At 45.6% G+C, this 19,865-nt stretch overlaps 1 protein-coding gene and 1 long non-coding RNA gene across 7 annotated transcripts; both read right to left on the bottom strand.

The window, feature by feature from the left end:
• Positions 1 to 1,030: 1,030 nt before the first annotated feature.
• LOC143012283 (uncharacterized) lies at positions 1,031 to 4,240 on the bottom strand. 6 transcript variants are annotated; one of them, XR_012965038.1, is made up of 7 exons: positions 4,200 to 4,240; positions 3,099 to 3,147; positions 2,909 to 3,003; positions 2,700 to 2,815; positions 2,354 to 2,601; positions 2,180 to 2,270; positions 1,031 to 2,088 (listed from the first exon to the last, which is right to left on the bottom strand). It is a non-coding gene; the product is annotated as an uncharacterized LOC143012283 (long non-coding RNA). The 6 variants fall into 6 exon arrangements; XR_012965034.1 differs by lacking the exon at positions 4,200 to 4,240 and having other exon boundaries at positions 1,031 to 1,904; positions 1,992 to 2,088; positions 3,099 to 3,235; XR_012965036.1 differs by lacking the exon at positions 4,200 to 4,240 and having other exon boundaries at positions 1,031 to 1,904; positions 1,997 to 2,088; positions 3,099 to 3,235.
• Positions 4,241 to 6,001: 1,761 nt separating this feature from the next.
• On the bottom strand, positions 6,002 to 19,218 carry arhgap18 (Rho GTPase activating protein 18). Its single transcript, XM_076165418.1, has 18 exons — positions 18,830 to 19,218; positions 13,819 to 14,107; positions 13,058 to 13,184; positions 12,370 to 12,452; positions 12,062 to 12,202; positions 11,808 to 11,871; positions 11,314 to 11,432; positions 10,717 to 10,788; positions 10,530 to 10,623; positions 10,198 to 10,289; positions 10,004 to 10,081; positions 9,756 to 9,915; positions 9,528 to 9,610; positions 9,228 to 9,434; positions 8,900 to 9,034; positions 8,286 to 8,410; positions 8,066 to 8,121; positions 6,002 to 7,697 (listed from the first exon to the last, which is right to left on the bottom strand). Exons 1-18 carry the CDS (start codon positions 18,970 to 18,972, stop codon positions 7,606 to 7,608), a joined length of 2,160 nt encoding a protein of 719 aa, XP_076021533.1. The 5' UTR covers positions 18,973 to 19,218; the 3' UTR covers positions 6,002 to 7,605.
• Between the last annotated feature and the right edge of the window lie 647 nt (positions 19,219 to 19,865).

Below are 19,865 nucleotides of genomic sequence, written 5' to 3'. Positions count from 1 at the left end.
GGCTGAATGGCGAGCTGGGGATAGGAGCTGTGACCAGGAGAGATAAACACATTTGTTAAGAACAAGTACTACAACATACAATTACGAGGAAAATACAATGAAAGGCTTGATATAAATTGCTGGTAATAGTTTTCTTTTTAAGAAAACAGAAATTGTGAGACTTTACATCGGGGACTCTCGGCTTTAGCTTGGCAACAATGCTGGAGTGAAATGACAGACACACGTCATGACTTCTAAGCATTTACCTCTGTGTCAGCGTCAGCATCATCACACCGATGTACCGCCGCTTAGTCCCTGGGTCACCGAACCACCAACCTTGGAAAATGTGAAGAAAACAGACAGACCTCAGCAAAATGATCCGGCTTCATGCTAAAGCAGAGAATTTCAAGCTCAACATGCCACATGAAATGTAATGAAAATAGTTATTTAAATGTAATTTAATCTAATAAAAGACATTAAACTTAACACAAGTTAATACAATAAATTAAATTAAAAACATTTAAATACATTTAATTTAACTAACAAATATAAAAAGAAATAAAAAGAAAACAGACATAACATTTTCTCCTTCGGACTTAGACCCAAAACACACACCGTACTTACAGGCACACACTACTAGACTATCACGGAGCAGATATGTTTATGTTGTAGAGCAGGGCATGGATCAAATGGTATTATACTGACCACCATTAACTGAGCAACTCGCAAACGCTACTTAAGAACCGGTTCCCATCAGGGCTGCGTTCTCTCTCCTCTGCTCTTCTCCTTATACACCAACGCCTGCAGTCATCTGTCTGTCCAGCTCCTGAAGTTCAGGGAAGACACCATGCTCATTGGACTCATCTCTGATGGGGACGAGTCCGCCTACAGGCGGGAGATTGACCGTCTGATGAATCGGTGCAGGCAGAACAATCTGGAAATTAATGCTCTGAACACAAAGGAGATGGTTGTGGATTTCTGACTCAACGCAGCCCCGCCCGCTATCATTCTGTGTGACTCCCCAGCTGACACCATGGAGTCCTTTCGATTCCTGGGATCATCATCTCCCAGGACCCTGAGCTCGACATCAGCTCCCACTTGCTGAAGAAGTTCAACCTGCCAAAGACAATGATGGTGCACTTCTACTCTTCCATCATTGAGTCCATCCTCACCTCCTCCATCACAATCTAGTTCGCACACAAGTAAAATATGAATGAACTATGTACAGCAACACACTTACAGTAATGTATTAAAGAGGCATGTACTGGACTGTTACACAATTCAATGTGTTTACCTCAGACTGATAACTGTTAAATGGAGAGAACATTCAGACCACTCAAGGTTTAAACAATAACTTTATAATTGTGGAGTAAACACATTTGTTAAGAACAAGTTAGTCAACATACAAGTACGAGGAAAATAAAATCAAAGGCTTGATATAAATTGCTGGTAATAGTTTTCTTTTTAAGAAAACAGAAATTGTGAGACTTTAGCTTACATAGATTGCTGTCAGCAGCCCCAGACTCAGTGGTGACCTGCTGGAAAAAGGAATCCTTTGCATCAAAACCCAAGACACTGCTGTGGCGTTTGTACGGTGGAATGCTGCAGATATCACATGAAGTGCACAAGCGGCAGCCAAACTAAGGTCAGACTCATACAGATACATAAATAAGGGGCGGGGCCTTAGAGAGGGACTGAGAACGTTGGGGAGAAACTGTAGTGTCCAGTCTAGTCCAGCAGTGAGCAGGCTGAGTGAGCATCGACTCAGTGAACATGGTCCAGAGCAGCAGCAGCAGCAGCAGCAGCAGCTCCTCTCCCAGCAGGAGGTACTGCCGACCCTGCTAGTTGACTGTCGCGGGTGAGGTGCGGCAAGGTGAAGAGGGAGCTGCTCTCTGACGTGCTGCCCAGCAGACGACTTGCCCAATCTGAAAGAGATAAAAAACACAGATCATCACTGTGATTCTTCAGAGCTTTGCTGAAACATGTAAAGTGTTGTCAGGAGGATGGGTTACTTCACTTGTGGGCAGTAGAAGCATGGTCCGATGGGAGACTGCAGCCGGTGCCTCTGACTCGGAGACCTTCAAAATCTTCTTCTGCTCTTGTTGCTCCCTGGGGAAAACATTAAACCCAGAGGCTCAAACCCTGCATGTGTAGATGTAAAGCCTGATGTGTGAACGATGTCTGGCTGTTGATGACTCACCTGCTCAAGAATTTCAGACAGTTTTCTTTTGCGCTGTAGGTTCTGAGCTGCCAAGGTCCTGAGTGACGCTTCTTTGTTTAACTGCAAGAGCCTGCAACACAGTTACAGTGACTTAGCAACATAAATTAGATCTGCCGCAGGAAATGCACTAAAGTTTGTTGACACCTACTTTACCTCTTAGCGATCAGTGCGGCTGGATCGGGAGCATCCATCGACTCAGGCGGCGCCTGCCCGGTGATGCTGCACGACTGCTTTGTTCAGCTGAATGGCGAGCTGGGATAGGAGCTGTGAGCAGGAGAGATTTAAAAAGATGTGAGTGATCCACACGACATGGGCTCCTCCGGTGTCAGGCTGCGCAGCTGGAAGTCATCGCCCATGGGGATGTAGGGAGCCAACATGTCCAGGTCCAAGCCTCCCATTGCCTTTGAGACACAGACAAAGATACAATGAGTGAATGAGGAAACCTTCCCTACATTAGATCAAGGATGTCCTCAGTACAGTCGTCTTAACCGTAACATACCTGTGTGGTGACTGGCGTCCTGGGTTGTGTATCAATGGCAAACAGCTTCTCAACCAGGTCTAGTTTGAAATCTGAGCTCATGTCTGAGTCCATGGGGAAGCAGGGGTCCTGTCAGCCTAAAGGGCAGAGATGCACACGTTAACAAATTAACACGTTAACAAATCTGTAAACAATCTAAACAATCTAAACAAATCTGTAAACATGCTAACCTGTTGGCTGGAGAGCCATCATGACCCTGTGGATCAGGGTGCTGTGAGCCACGTCCGGGAACATCGGGTCTCTCGGCTTTAGCTTGGCAACAATGCTGGAGTGAAATGACAGACACACAAAACGCATCAAAGCTGATGGTGAGATATTGTGCAGCTCAGCCACCAGACATCATGACTTCTAAGCATTTACCTCTGTGTCAGCGTCAGCATCATCACACCGATGTACCGCCGCTTAGTCCCTGGGTCACCGAACCACCAACCGTGGAAAATGTGAAGAAAACAGACAGATGTCAGCAAAATGATCCGGCTTTATGCTAAAGCAGAGAATTTCAAGCTCAACATGCCACAGGAAATGAAACTACTTAAATGAAAATAAAGTAATTTAAATGTAATGTAATCTAATAGACATTTAAGTTAACACAAGTTAATACAATAAAATACAAAATACATTAAATACATTTAAATACATATAATTAAAGTAATAAATATATTAATACAACAAAATAAACAAAACAATGAAATAAAATCGTTTGGATTCGGCTCCGTCATGGAGCAGATATGTTTATGTTGTAGAGCAGCAGGGGTATTCAACTACAATTTAAAGAGCGCCAGTAGAGAACATTTCTCGGAGCAAAGGTCTGGAAGATCATAATGTCTAACTATGTAGTGTGATATTTAAGTAGCCCGTTGTATCAACATCTGCTTGAAATCAATACCTGACTGTCAAATAAAATGAATTTAGTAAGATTCAAAAACGCATTTCAAAATATAATTCAGCATGTTCAAATAAAATGCTCAACTTATATAAAATAAAGGAAGCAAATGCTTGAATCTCCCATTTTCTGTTTCACATCTTCACTCAACTGATTTCACAGATAATAAATCTCAACACAAAACGAGGAAAGAGTAATACCAGCCGCTCCGAGGGAACATTGAATGTGCGGATCCCGGTGGACTCTGCTCATATTGGGCTCTAAGACCACTTGTTTTCTACGATCCCACTTCAGATTTTAGCGGCTGTATTTTTTCATAATCCTAATATTTTGTATCATAAGGCTGTTTCACGTTGGCACTTTAAATACGGAACACCGATTGTGAACAAGTATGTCGACTACACAATTTTGGAGAGCACCATTTTGTCTCCCTTTCTCCGCCTCACTTCTTTTTCTCAACTTTCTCCGGCTCAGTCACAGTATATCTATATATAGTTTTAACACACATCAGCAAAATGTTACGACTTTATGCTAAAGCGGAGAATTACAAGCTAAAGCACAACAACATTTTCACTTACCTGTGTCGCTCTTTCTTTTTCCGTATCCGTTTTCAACTTGGCTCTGACTCAGCAATCACCTGTCTGCGTGGAGAGTCACACTTTTTAACCGCCAAAAGGCACAAACCTGATTGGCTTGAGTAGTATCACGTGGGATGGCGTAACTCGCATGCAATTGGTCTCTGAGTTTTTCCTCGCTAAACCATTACCGTAGACGTCACCTGTCTGCGTGGAGCGTCACCACTTTTTCCCGCCAAAAGGCACAAACCTGATTGGCTTGAGTAGTGTCACGTGGGATGCTTAACTCGCATGCAATTGGTCTCTGAGTTTTTCCTCGCTAAACCATTACCGTAGACGTCACCTGTCTGCGTGGAGCGTCACATTTTTTCCCGCCAAAAGGCACAAACCTGATTGGCTTGAGTAGTATCACGTGGGATGGTTTAAACTAGCATGCAATTGGTCTCTGCGGTTTCCTCGCTAAGCCATTACCGTAAAAACTGTAAAAGCGGCGCCGGTCAAAATAGAAGAGCCCCGTCTTTTAAACCATAGCCTTGATTAGATTCAGGAAGCTTGTTACGCTGAATGTAACAACGGTAATGTGTTAAATGAAATATAAATGGTGCCTCATTAAAATAGAATAAGATACATGGAATAAATCTGCAATCAAAAGGAATCACAGAGAGTTTCAGACAAGTACTTGCGCGCGCGCGTGTGTGTATGTGTGCCATGCTTCCTCATTAGCTGCTGTGGAGGCTGGAGGTGGAGGACTACAACATCATCCACGCACATCCCCACCCCTGTTCTAAATCATCCAGAAATGCAGTGTATAGACTTCAATTTCTAAAAGAGAAATAGTAAAAGGTTGTATATAACTTCTGAACTTGCCACGATGAAACTTACAGATCTTGGGGCTCGGTGTCACATTTCTGCGTTTCCCCACACAAGTAACTTCCCGTTTTTCAGATATGCAACAAATCATATTCTCACAATCCTCACAAAAGATCGCATTTAAATAGCAGTGTTTGCACAGATGCACATCTTTACATGTGCCCTTCGACCCACTATTAGCTGCATTCACAATGCTGCTCATCTGCTCTTACACTAACTCATTTATCTGCAGCCTGGAATGCTTGTGACATCACTGGAGAGGGACATGGCCAGAGCTGAACAATAAGCCGATAGAGACCAGAGGGTTCAAATGGAGCGGTATCAACCCAAGGAGGACACAACATACCCCCCTGTGCCTTAAACAACACCGCACATTCTGGATGCATTGCCGTGGCTCAGACTGTTTGACATTCAACACCGTCTAAAAATTGATTAGTACACAAAACAACTTGCCGAGCAAACTTCAATGACCAATGTTGCTCATAAGTACAGAGACGTTCCATTTTCTTGGCTGCGCTGTCAGTGTCCTATGAATTCACAAACATCAGCAGCCACTATCCCCTCGCTCGTTAAAATAGCACTGCAATGTGACAGCACAATATGCACCTTTAGTCGATGCATTATTAAAAATCCACAGGATGGTGGATGGTATCGTGTTGCAAGGATGCATTTTGAATCAGTCTCACTGAGGACCAAGAAGTGGAGGATGTACAACAATACAGATATTTTGGGACAGCAGAGTAGATGAATTACACGAGGTAGACTATACAATATAGGGGAATATACATTAAAATTAATATTTAAAGTACAGCATTTGACATGTCTGTGCCAAATCCTGCAAAGCACCTCTTAGAATGACATTACACCAAATAAAACCAAACATAAGGATACTATTCAAGTTTTTGCATTTGAAAGCAGTTATCACAGGACGTGTGTTAATTAAGGATGAAGTTTATTTACAGGTTGTTTTAGTGGTCATATCAGAGGCATTAATAAGAGAAAAGGATTCACAGTAAACAAGACAATGCAGGCAGGGAGTGATGTCAGAACAGAACAGAATAAGAGTCCAAAAATACAAAAAAAAAGTGAATTTAAGAGATAAAATATTTAAACCTGCTCAGTTTACCAAACTATCATGAGAGGAAAAATGTGCAGAAATACAGAGAAGTGTGATATTTATTTGTTCTTTTTCCACATTGGTGTGAAATTCATGTGAAGATGGATTCAGACTCAAACAACCTCAAGAGGTCACACGGTCCTCCACAATGGGGCGCTGCTACACATCATGGGCCTCCTCTCTGCGTTTGACAGCAGAGAGATGGCCCTTGTCTCCCCTCACACACACACACACAGATCCCTGTTACGTGGCTTTAGGCTTAGTTTGACCTGTGCTCATTGACATCTAATGTGTCCTTAAACGGTTCTTGTGACTTAAAGTGAAAACATAAATACAATAACATAGTGGTTATGAGGAAAGAGGAGTGCTTGATGTATGGATGTTGAATACTCGTTTCATATACTGTAACTGATTAACAGTTATAATTGTGACACTTTATCTGGTCAAATTGTATTATTTTAGCTCATTACTGTGCTTAATGGCAGTAAAAAGATAAAGTGGTTGTTTGCAATGAATCACAGTATAGAGTTAAAATACTTACAACATTAAGTATCACAATATTGTGGCTAAAGTGCACACAAGGAGACCTGGCATAGTTCCAACACTAAACACACCAGAATGAGCCGAGCAGGTGCACATCTGTCCCCCGCCTCAGTTCAGTGGTACGACCCACATTTACCATAAGCAGCGTAAATATAAACAAATGTTTTTGGACTCGGTAGTTATGAACACACAATTTTAGGAGTATTTCACCTTTAACCGACACAGAAAGGAGGTGGAGTCGCATTTAAATAGCAGTTGGTAAGTTTACATACATGCCAGCCTCACACCTGACTGCAGCATCCACATACGTAGCATCCCTGCATTAACTCATGCAAGGTCACGACAATTTTACTGCCAGCACAAACAAAATAGAACATAGATTACCTGCAGCAAAAGGTCACTGCATTCTCTTTAATGTAGCAGCCATGTTAGCGCTCAGCAGTGCGTCAGCTGGACTTTATTGCCACACTGCCTTTGCTTGGACATGACACTGAGATCACTGAGGCTGTTTGGAGATAATACTTTTCAGAGAAAGTGTGGAAGCAGGATTGGTAGCTGGCAAAGTGTTTCTCAGCAGCGTCGTTTCCCATGAACGTGTTTATGATGATCTCACTCCCCTGTGTTACCTGTTTGGTTCCGTCGGCTTCCACGGCAACTGGTTGCTCAGGAAGTGAGGTGAGTCACACCAGCAGCATTTCCACTCATTTTTTTGGCAGATTTAAGGCCCGACCAAATGTGTGAGACGCCACCTTTAATAATCTGCACGCATTCCCAAATACATCCATATGCAGCAGAAATCTCTTTTCATACAGTGGTGGGAGAGCGGAGAGCGGTCTGGCATCCTGAGAGGTGGGAGAGATCGGCCAGACGGGGGCGAGTTCATCTCTGTACAACTTTGATGACCCACTCTGCTGAAGGGTTCAACTGAAAGAGGTCTTTCATGTACGTCTCCCCGTCGAGACATCTCTCCTCTGGGACGGATGACAGGAGAAAGAGCAGAGAGGGGGGGAGAGAGAGACAGACACACACACACACACACACACACACACACACACACACACACACACACACACACACACACACACACACACACACACACACACACACACACACACACACACACACACACACACACACACACACACACACACACACACACACACACACACACACACACACACACACACACACACACACACACACACACAGAGAACAGAGAACAGAGAGAGAGACAGGAAGGGGACACAAGTAGAGCCACAATTTGTCATAGTTTTTAAAGCAACTAAGGAAATATATTGATATAAACACTGCACACATGTTTATTGGGAGCAGAACTTACTTATGTTTCCACCAATCTCATAGAGACACAGCTCCTCTCCTTTCACTGCCATTGAACTATGAGTGAGAGAGAGAGAGAGAGAGAGAGAGAGAGAGAGGGGGAGAGATAGAGAAAGGGACAGACAGACAGACAGTTAAGGAGCCACAAATGTAGAATAGGTGTCTACCCGAGATTAATGACCGCTTAAAAGTGTGCGTGTGTGTTGATGCATACACACTACCTGTCCTGGCTGAGGAATCGTGTCAACACGTCAGCAGCCTGTAATTCTTCGGTGAGCTGAAGCGCCATAGACACTTTACTGAACTGCGGCGCCTGAACACGTATGAATCCCTGTGAACTCTCCGTCTGTAAACACACAGAGAAGGAGCGTGGAGCAATCAGCCAAATGGCTCTGGGCACTTTACAGTCACGGTGGTCATCACTCAACACACACACACGGAGCCAAACACTTCAAAAGATAACATGAGGAAACTTTCTTTCTGTCTTTGTTTCATGTAAACCTCCACTCTGTGTGTCGTCTGACTGATGATTTAGTAACTTGTCTCACAGCAGCTGTTCACAGTAAAGTTCAGTGCGTACAACAAAGAGTTAAACATGTTCACTTATCAGGTAAAACCCATAAAACAAAGCCCACTGCTTGTGAGCAAACAGAGCAGTCCTTCATAGCACCAGTACATGCTGCTGTTCCTCAAATGTCCAGTCTGCTGACAGATGAACTGGACTGGTGATGTCACCTGGTACCAAACTGTGACAAACTATTTAACTATGTCACATTTGAATAACACTACATCATCAGGAGCTTCTTTAAATCAAACATCTGGATGCTCCTCCTACCTCGGGGACGAGCTTGTCGACGGGTTTCTCCGTGGTGATCTTCTTCAGCAGCTTCCTCATCGCTCTCTCCTTGTTCTGTTTCCGCTGACTCTCCATGTTCTGCTGTCTGACCTGGGTCACTATGAACTTGGGGATCTGGACATGACAGAGATGCACAATGGTACAATCCCAGAACGGAACATACTATTCTCCAAAGTCGAGCAGGAAATGACTCTCCAATGAATTTAATGATTTAACTGTAACATTTGGAAACAGCTACTGAGTTTACAGAGAACGTTGACATGGATGACTTGACAAATGTGAGCACTTTAGACTTTGAACTTCTTACCGTCCACAGTAGATTCTGGTATCTAATCAGCAGCCGGACAATGTTGGCTGTTCCCGTTGCCATGGAGAACTCCTGTTGTTCAGTAACCTTGGAGCGGAAGCCTTTGAACATGAAGATGTTGGGCGCCATAACTACAGCCACGTTGTTGAGAGTCATTTTATTCTGGGCCTGGTGGTCGATCACACACTTGAAAAACTCCACTAACGCCTGGAAAAGCAAACGGAATGAATTTATGAGAAGAATCTAAAAGGAGTTTCAGATATATGAAGTGGAAACACCTCACAGTCCTGAGCTGTGCACCTTCAGAGTGTTGCGATTGGCCTCAGGTAACAGGAGGACCAGCAGGTTTAATGCCTGGAGCTGCTGCTTCTTTGTCGGGAGCTCTGTGAACACACAACAAACACACACACATGACCAAACACACACAGGTACAGACCAATAGACACAGACACACCTAGAAATGTCTGATTATACAGTATTTGTGGCTGCTGTCTGCAAACACAGCTGACCTAAATGACAGATACATACTGTCCACGTCTATGAAGGCGTTCAGGTACTCCACGGTCAACAGCGGATGGGGCAACTCTCTGATGAAGAGCTTTAGAATGCTAGCGGCGTCGTGCTGCTTCAGCTGTTGCCATGGGAACATCCCATCGTAAAACGAGGTCTCCATCTCCTGGCACAGTGACTGGATGTGTGACAGAGAGAGATCTTCATCAACACTGAGGCTCCAGAGGCTCCAGAGGCTCCAGAGAGTTTGTCAGCTGATTCCTCACCTTGACTCTGGTTGCTGCTCCAGGGATCCTCAGCAGCCCCTCTGTGTCCAGCCCTTGCTCCTCCATGTGATGGATGAGCTACAGAGAGGGACGCAACAATACAGAGGGGTCACGTCAGTCACTGTGTCCACGAGATGAAGGTTGTAATGCTGTAATGCTGTAATGCTGAATTCTACATGAATCAGCGTGCTCACCCTCTGCAGTATAAATGGCACTTTGGTCCCAGATGCTCGCCTCTGGTCCTGATCCAGCAAGGTGGCGAGGGGAACACCGAACAGACCGCTTTCTGCACACACACACACACACACACACACACACACACATGTATTTGAATCATAAGGGAAAAATAATTGGTGACTCCATGTGTGTGTTTTTGCATCTTTGTAACTATGGCGTCACTGTCTGCGTGTGTGTGTCTGTTTGAGCGTGAGAATGTCTTTACCTTTCGGTGCGATGGGCCTTCAGGGATATCCCCGCTGTGTGTATCTGTGTTAAATGTATATGTCTTGCCTGTGAGTGTGTTTACCTTTTGTCTTGACTTTGACAGCTTTATGAGCCTTGAGATCAATCCCTGCAGCGTCAAACAGAGCCGTCATCTCCACCAGCACCAGTCTGCGCACCTGAGGGAGCAGCGGGAAGGACATACGCAACGTCAACCGCCATGCATTCACACAGACCATGACGATGATGATATTACATAGTGACAAGATTACCTTCTTCATATCCAGAGGAGACAGATCTCCTATTCTGGTCTGACCCGTTTTATCCCGAAGCAACTTGAAATTCTAGAGAGAAAAAGAAGAAGAGGGAGGCAGAGGAGTGAGACAAACTCTAACTCAATATCAAACACCTTCAGTTAGTTTGTAAACGTGTACTGCAGAAACTGAGGGAATTCATTTGTCTGCTTTTATAGGCTGTAAACTTCATCTGTAATACCAGCTCTGACCAGCAGATGTCTCTGCAGATCAACACTGTTAGCTGCTCTATGCTAAGCTTCCATATAACAAATGAGTCAATAATGCAACAAGGTTCTCACATTAAAGTTTATTTATTTTCTCTCTGTTAAACGTTGACCTTAAAACCCAATTACACAATTAATAAATTGCCTGTATAAGGTCTAAAAAACAGTGTGTCACATGTGTGTGTACATGTAACAAACACCACGTCTGTCACAGCTACAATCGCCTGTGGTGTACAAAGAAAGTGAAGGTGTGTGTGTGTGTGTGTGTGTGTGTGTGTGTGTGTGTGTGTGTGTGTGTGTGTGTGTGTGTGTGTGTGTGTGTGTGTGTGTGTGTGTGTGTATGACTCACCGGTAGCTTGTCGTCAGGTGAGTTAGCGCCGCTAGTGACCTTTGACCTCAGGTGGTTGTCCCTGTAACTGAGGGCTTGCTCTGAAAACGCCACTTCAACATTCAGCTCCGTCTCAGTCTCTGTATGAGAACACACACACACACTGAGAGGCTCGGCCACACACAGCGTCTGGTTCAACCCTGCTTATGTTATAAAGTACCGTCATGTACACAGACGCAGGCACTTAAGTGTGTGTTACTTTGGTGTAATCCCTGTGTTTACATCATCACAGAAGAAGAAGAGAGCGGTGACATCATCCCTTTTGTGTCTTCTTCAGAATTAATTTGCTACTTTGAACTAAACTAGTTTCGGTTAAAGTCTGACATTTTCAATTCACAAATATATAATCGCAGTGTGTGTGTGTGTGTGTGTGTGTGTGTGTGTGTGTGTGTGTGTGTGTGTGTGTGTGTGTGTGTGTGTGTGTGTGTGTGTGCGCGTGCATGTGTGTCACATACCAGCTGATGTGACTTCTTTTCGTCCATTTTCACTTCCCTCTTTCAGTTTAGCGGACTCCCTATCCTAGAACACACGCGCACACACGCAGACACACACACACACAGTTACATATTATCTGGTAATAAATGGCCAAACTGTCACCTGAAGGAAGGACGCATGTGTCTCCATGTGACAGAGCAAACACAGATGAAGCTTGGGGCAGGTTGGGACGTACATGAGGGACCTTCAGTGTCAGCAGTGTGTGTGTACCTACCTTCTCTGGAGGCCTGAATATGTCTCTAACGTCGGGAACGTGCTGTCGGTTGCGTCGCCGTAGCGTCTGCTGCACCCGGCGATCTACAGCCGCCGCCTGAGCTCTGGTCAACGTGGACAGAAAGGCGGCGCTGTCTTCTTCCTGTCAACCAATCGATCGTCCGGCGTGAATCGGCAGGTGTTACAAACGGGGCAAAGCCAAACAGTGAGTGTGTGTGCTGTGCAGCTACAGAGCTAAATATAGAACAAACACAAATACCAAACTGATAAACTGGCTGATTAAGCAAATATGAGGTGGATGATTTGCACCTGATCCTGGTCAGCTGACAGTGAATCATCAAAGAGTCGTGCCAGTCCGGCCTCGGTAAGCCACGCCTCCTCCTGCTCCCCTTCTGGAAACCAAACACACACACACATTCATTACAATACAAATAGGTCAATTTGCTCTCTGAGGTATGACATCACCTTTCTGAATGTAAACATTAAAGGACGTGAAGAAGAAGAGCCCCGTTTACACTCATCTCAGATAGCAAGGTAGTGCTACAGGTGCAGGAAAGGGAAAGAAGTGAGCTGCATACGCAAACCAAACAGGAAGTGTGTGTTTGTTCCAATAAACAATAGCTTGAGGCGAAATACAATCAGAGGAATACACACGTATGCATTCAGGCTTCAAGAGCCAGCGGACGCAAAGCTGGTGTGTCTGTGTGTGTGTGTGTGTGTGTCTGTGTGTGTGTGAAGCGGCTGTTTGTTCCTGACTGGTAAACACTGCAGCGATCCATCCACAGCTGATGATGTCATTCTACAAACTCCTAAGTGTTCTTATCGTCTTCAGCAGCAGAGTTTCGCTCTCATGTGCCAACAAACGCAGCTCGTCTAAAGTCTACAACCCTACATTCCCCCTGACCAGCCTGAACTTTGCCACAGCTCCTCCATCATCCTCTTTTAGATGAAGAATCAAACAAATCCCCCCCTGAACGTGAGGAAGAGTGGATCCTACCCTCAGGAACCTTCTGCTGCTCCTCCTCCTGTGCGTCTCCTTCTCCCCTGCCCGCCTCTCCTCCTGAGCGAGAGATGTTCTCCACCTCCTTCCAGTAGTCGTCCATCTCCAGCTCGTCCAGGGAGTCCTGCAAGAAGAAGACGAAGATGAGGAGGAGGAATGAAGGAACCAGTGATTCGTTTCACCTTTAAAAAACTTTATCCCCTCATAACTCCATTCTGTTTTGAAGTGTTTTAAGAATGATCTGATCCGTTTTATCACAACAACGACGTGAAGTTACAGTTCGGTTCATTGTAGCTCTTAGCAACACAATAAAAAACTTCTCCTCCAGAGAACAAGTCTGGACAGAGTCTCTCTCACACACACACACACACACACACACATGCATGACAGGCATTTAAATCCAGTATTTGTCCGGTTCAAGCTTCTTCTTTCTGTCTCTGATGTTTTGGCTCATGAGTTGCCATGGAGACTTGGACCTGGAACTTGAAACATATGAGGGGAAAGCAGTGACTTTCCTGCCAGCTTCACTCCTTATAAAAACCTGAATAGTTACGAGTTTTAGACATTTACAGCAGACATTCTTATCCAGAGAGGCTGGAGGCAGAAAAGGTCAGAGCCTGCGAATCAAAGGCAGCGATTACAAGAGACAACAACACGGGCGCCCTACAGGAGGAGTTAACGCTGCACCTCCATGACGAAACTACATCACCCCCGCCTAGATTAGAACTGTTTACCTCACCAGGTGTTTCATAACTGACCTGGGAGTTGCAGCGCTGATAGGTGGGTCGGAGTCTGGCCCTGGGACTGGAGTTGGAAAGCCTGGGACTGGAGTGGGAAAGCCTGGGACTGGAGTTGGAGAGCCTGGGACTGGAGTTGGAGAGCCTGGGACTGGAGTTGGAGAGCCTGGGACTGGAGTTGGAGAGCCTGGGACTGGAGCCTGGTTTGGGGCTGGAGGAGGGCTGTGATCTGGGCCGTGGGGCGGCGGCGGTGGCACCGGTGGGCCCGTGTCTGTCTCCATGCTGCACGCTGTAGTGTCCTGCTCTGCGGCTGCAAGAGAGAGTCCACATATAACCACACGTGTCAACAAACAAGCTACAAGTGCGAAATGTAACACATCTACACTCTCTGCACTCACTGATTACAGATTAATGTTTGATTATTGGTAATAATCTATAACCCTGGAACTCTCAGCTGTGCTGCACTTTGCTCCTTGTTTCCAGTGACATCATAAAGCAGCCGCTCATTACAGAGTGATTCCTGTGTTATCAGCGTTCAGAGGATCGTCCGTGTTTGTGTTCTTGTTGAGGTGGTGTGTGCGTGTGTGGATGTGTGCGTGTGCGTGTGCGTGTGCGTGTGTGTGTGTGTGTGTGTGTGTGCATGCGTGGTGCTCTGTTTGCAAAGGGAGGTTTTGCTTTGATTTCTTTGTCTCTATGCTACAATGCATTTGATGCCATGACTATCAAAGACCAAAGGAAGGAGGGTGGGAGTGAGTCAGACACACACACACACACACAAAAACACACACACGTGAGTACTAAGATTCTGGCTGGACAGCCTTCAGCAGGATGTTGAATTTGCAGCCCGTCAGCGAACCAGGACCACAGACTGAGAATGGCAGCGAGATATCAAGTCCCAGAATAACATGGAACAGGTTAGGACAGACAGGACAGGACGGGACAGGACGGGAGAGGACAGGAGAGGACAGGAGAGGAGAGGAAAGGAGCGGAGGGGACAGGAAATCACACTTGAGGAGATAATGTGGAGCTAATCTAGCGAATGTCTGTGATGGACTTTGGGTTGACATGATGTCAAGCTGAATGTTGTGGCAGGACAGGCAACACAGCACATTCTCTCTCTCTCTCTCTCCCTTATTCTCCATTCCCGTCTCTCCCCTCTGACTTTGACTCATCTCTTCCAGGCTACTTGTGTGCATCTGAGTCACAGTGTAGCCATGATGGCGCTGCAGCAGCTCTGTGCTTCACCCTCTCCACCGTACCAGCGTGTGGTGCTCAAACTGAGAGGCAGGCCACTGTCAGCACATTATCACCTACTGTACCTTAGATAGATAGATAGATAGATAGATAGCATAACATGTTTACATGAGCAGGCTGCGGTTACAAACAGTTTAGCAGTCGTCTCAATTACACAAACCAAATGACTGTCCAGGTGTAACTCAACACCAGGAGCCTCTAACGTCCACGCTGGCCTGTAAAAGAAGGAGGCCAACAGATGTACGTCATGTATTCAGTCGCCACCATGAAGGAGGGGCGGGGGAACGGAGAGCAGGCGTCAGGCTGAGACCATACGGGTCTGGGACACTGAGGCTTCATGCTGAGGCTTCATGCTGAGGCTTCATGCTGAGGCCCCCCCCACATCACATTGCTCACTTCCTGTCTGGGAACACTATGGTAAAACCATAAAAAACCCCACTGGTAAATATAGGAACTCACACACAGGAACTCTCACACACATACACACACCTGGTTTTGCAACTATAACAATGACATCCTCCTCCTCCCCCTCGCCTCCCCCCTCATCTGCTTCCTCTCCTCCCACAGCTTGCCTGGGACTTGTGTCGTCTCCTCTTCCTTCACACTCAGCATGTTAGATGCCCACTTCCTTCCTACTTCCCTCCATATGGCCTCCTCTCCCTCTCCTCCTCCTGTCCTCTCCTTTCTCTCCCTCCCTGGAGGGACTGAAAACCGGTGAGATCATCACACTCCTCCTCTACTAAACCTAAAGCCTCATCAATACACGTGTGTGTGTTTAATGATGTCCTGTGTGTCTATTATTGTCTGCACTTGAAGCGGACGAGTGAAATTGTGTGTGAAACCTGGCGCGCACACACACACACACACACACACACACACACACACACACACACACACACACACACACACACACACACACACACACACACACACACACACACACACACACACACACACACACACACACACACACACACACACACACACACACACACACACACACACACACACACACACACACACACACACACACACACACACACACAGCACAAGTTAATCATTTACCTTCACCCATGGCTGCAGCATGAAGACGGAGTGACCACACCATAAATCAGAGCTCAGCAAACACACATTAGTTTGTCTTAATCATCTTATTTATCAGCCGAGCTCAGCGCCTCTCAGCGTCTCTGCCTGTGTGCAGCAGACTTTAGCTTCCTTTGACTTCTATATTTCATCTCTTATCTTCTTAATGCTGCTGTGACACCTGCATTTCCCTCCTCTGGATGTCCATAAAGTCCTTATCTCATCTTCTCTTATCTAATTAGGTCTCATATGATCTTATCTTATCTTACTCAGCTGCTTGTGGTGGAAAAGAGGCAATTTAGGTTAAAGTTTATTTGTATTATTTGTACTAATGCATTTAATTCTTCCACAACCACATAGATTACATATGGATGAATTCTGCTTTTATTATATCTGTAACTACACTTAAAGCTGTTGTCATGGTGATGAAGCTGTAGTGATTATACAGGATAGGCTCTCATATTCTGATCTATATTTACCTGAACATGTCACCTTTAACCAGGCAGAATAAATGCATGATGGCTTCCCACCATGAACACGATACACACCAAAGTGCCAAAGCTGAGGGGCACTGAGGGGCAGTTACTGATTGGTTACATGGAGCCGTTAGGAGTCGTCTGATTGGCTGAGACGCCGGCACATAGCTGTGAGTCTGTGGTGCAAGAAATCATATTTACAAGCGTGTTAAAAATTAAGCTTTGGAGCTTCAATGACAAGCACACACTAACATCTGCCACACTGGGGAAGTCCAAAGCTTTACACACACACACACACACACACACTCTCTCTCTCTTTCACACAGAGGGCAGCTGGACTGACCTTGTGAATGAAACAAAGACTTTCTATCTCTTGCACACATAATACATATCTGGACAACTGACCTTTAGATGACTTGTGGTGCTACAGTGTGTGTGTGTGTGTGTGTGTGTGTGTGAGCTCATTCTACTCTTTGTACCTTTATCCACACACCTCTTATCTTGCTTAGAGATGGCGACAAAGATGGAGTGAACATTCTGTGTTCACGTCGAGAACACACGTTGCCCTCTTTCTCACTGTGTGTGTGTGTGTGTGTGTGTGTGTGTGTGTGTGTGTGTGTGTGTGTGTGTGTGTAAAAATGAAGTACCACCCCTGTGACAAAGTCCTTAGCTGATGTAGCAGCAGCATGAAAAGCGCTTTAACCAAAACAATACAAAGCTGTTGGGAGGCCAACATGACAAGAGAGAAGAGGACAGGGAGTGTGTGTGGGAGTCTGTGTGTGTGGGAGTGTGTGTGTGTGTGTGTTTGTTTGGTGTTCCCATTCGGTTCAACAGGTGGCAGCTGCCATCTGTGAGACACAGACCATCTCTGTTCTCCCTCTTCCCCCCTTTCTCTCTCTCTAACACACACACACACACACACACACACACACACACACACACACACACACACACACACACACACACACACACACACACACACACACACACACACACACACACACACACACACACACACACACACACACCAAATTCATTTTCTCTCACTCTGCTCTTTCCTGTGTCGTTTGTGTTCTTGCCTACAGAGGTGATGATGTCATTGTGACTTGAAGCATCCTGTGAAGGTCTCAGACGAGGCGAAACATAAGGCTCCTTAGGTCGGATGTCCACTGCTGGTAGGAGGCCAGAACCTGTCTGTCTGTCTGTCTGTCTGTCTGTCTGTCTGTCTCTTTCTCTCTATTTCTCATTTCCTGTCCGGAGGACACAATGACAACTAAACTAAGCCTAAAAGACAACCTGGACACAACACACACACACACACATACCTGCATGGACACACACACGCACTGCTGTGGGAGGTGAGACAAAGGCTGTAATGTGATGCTGTTTTTTTCCTGTTAGCTGGACTAGCCATCTGGAACAGACACACACACACACACACACACACACACACACACACACACACACACACACACACACACACACACACTACACAGCATACACACACACACACGGCAGGTGTGTCCCTCTGTTTGCCAACTGGGCTTCTGCTCTCTGAGATGTTCACTTCTACCACACTGCGGTTGTTTGTGGACCTAAACACGTACTGAACACACTCAAACACACACAGCTGGCTCTGACCGAATACACAAGTGTTATAAATAAAAGAATAAGTGTACAGTCGTTCCTTTAGGAGCTCAGTTCCCATTCAGAGCTTACTGAGCTCCAATAAGAGTCTGGACTCTTTAGTGAGTCTAGAGTCTGATCATGATGTCACTCTTCTCTGTCACTACATGTGGAGGAACGTTCCATTCATCTGAAGGCTCATTTACCACAGTGGTCAGTGATTCAGACGGCTACAGGCTGGAGGATTCATCAGTAATGGAGCTCAGCAGAGTGGAGATCATACTGAAGCTTTCATACTCAACCAGATGCAGACTGATCAGCATATTAACACTCACACACCCACACACAGCCCCTGCGTCTGAGCCACCACAACACAGTCAAGGTGAAGGTTAGTCCAGTGCTGAGGGGAACCGGAAGCAGCTCAGCGTTACCACAGTGACCAGGTGGTCTGAAAGCATTCTACACCATCAACATTACTGCACAGCTGAGAAAAGAACATGACACACACGCACAACCACCACCACCACCACCACCACCACCACACACACACACACACACACACACACACACGCACACGCACACACGCCTCCCACCTAAGCACGGCAGCGTCGGGCTCCTGGGCAGCGGGACAGGGTGCAGACGCTCCACTTTTCGGCAATATTTCAGCGTTGCTAGCGTTGCGTTGGTAACCCGTCAAAACCACTCCCTGGGACTGTTGCTGCTGCTGGCGACTCATGTTTCCCCTACTTTTCTTCTTCTTCTTCTTCTTCTTTCTTCTTCGTCTGACATCCAATCACCAGTGGGTGGACGCCCTATCTGTCTATCTATCAATATATAAATCTATCTATCCATCGATCTCTCTATCGCTCTATCTATCGATCCATGTGTCAATCCCAGCTGTGTGTCTCTGCGGTCGCATGCTGTCATCAAACTCTTCCTCACTGTCTCTTCTTCTCGTCTTTCTAACTACTTGGCTGAGTGACTGGGACAAGGCAGGCAGGCAGGGCAGGGCAGGAGGCGGGGCTACAGATGGACACAGCACACGGATTGGCTGGAACAATGGGAAAGGCTGATGGGTCATACTGCCACCTGCTGCTCAGAGACGGTACTGATTAGTTTGCTTTTACTCCGCCATGGGTTTCTTTAGTTTATCTATTATCTCCGGAATTATATAATGATAATATTTGAATGACACCTCTGAAAATGCTGGGGGAGATAGAATTAGATTATTAAAATGAAATAAGAGAATTAAGGGCTTAAACAGTTACTGAGTAGGAGGAAGTTAAGTTTCAAGCTTGGAATTTAAAAATAATTTTAAAGGAAATTTGAAATTTACTCCTGATTCTTTCGTCGGATTCTGCAATTCATTACCCACCTGCATCACAAACTGACTCTAAAGGAAGTGCAGCTGGTTCAGACTCTCAGGCAGAACCACTGAGCAAACATCTTTCCTGTTCTGGCTCCATATGCAGTGCAGAACTAGACTCCAGGTGAGGAGGACACGAGCCAGCAGCCTGGACTCCTAAAACAATCTAAAAATATATCTGTTTCCTGAATAATACATTAGAAATCCAGCATTTGAAGCTATTGTTCATTTGAAGTTCCATCTAAGCAGCACTCTGGTTGTAT

This window comes from Genypterus blacodes, unplaced genomic scaffold (assembly GCF_046128005.1).
Source record: "Genypterus blacodes isolate CSIRO-AG114 ecotype Tasmania unplaced genomic scaffold, CSIRO-AGI_Gbla_v1 ptg000143l_1, whole genome shotgun sequence".
Classification (NCBI taxonomy): Eukaryota; Metazoa; Chordata; class Actinopteri; order Ophidiiformes; family Ophidiidae; genus Genypterus; species Genypterus blacodes.
The sequence above is the reverse complement of the archived record's forward strand: the minus strand, read 5'-3'. Positions and strand labels throughout refer to the sequence as shown.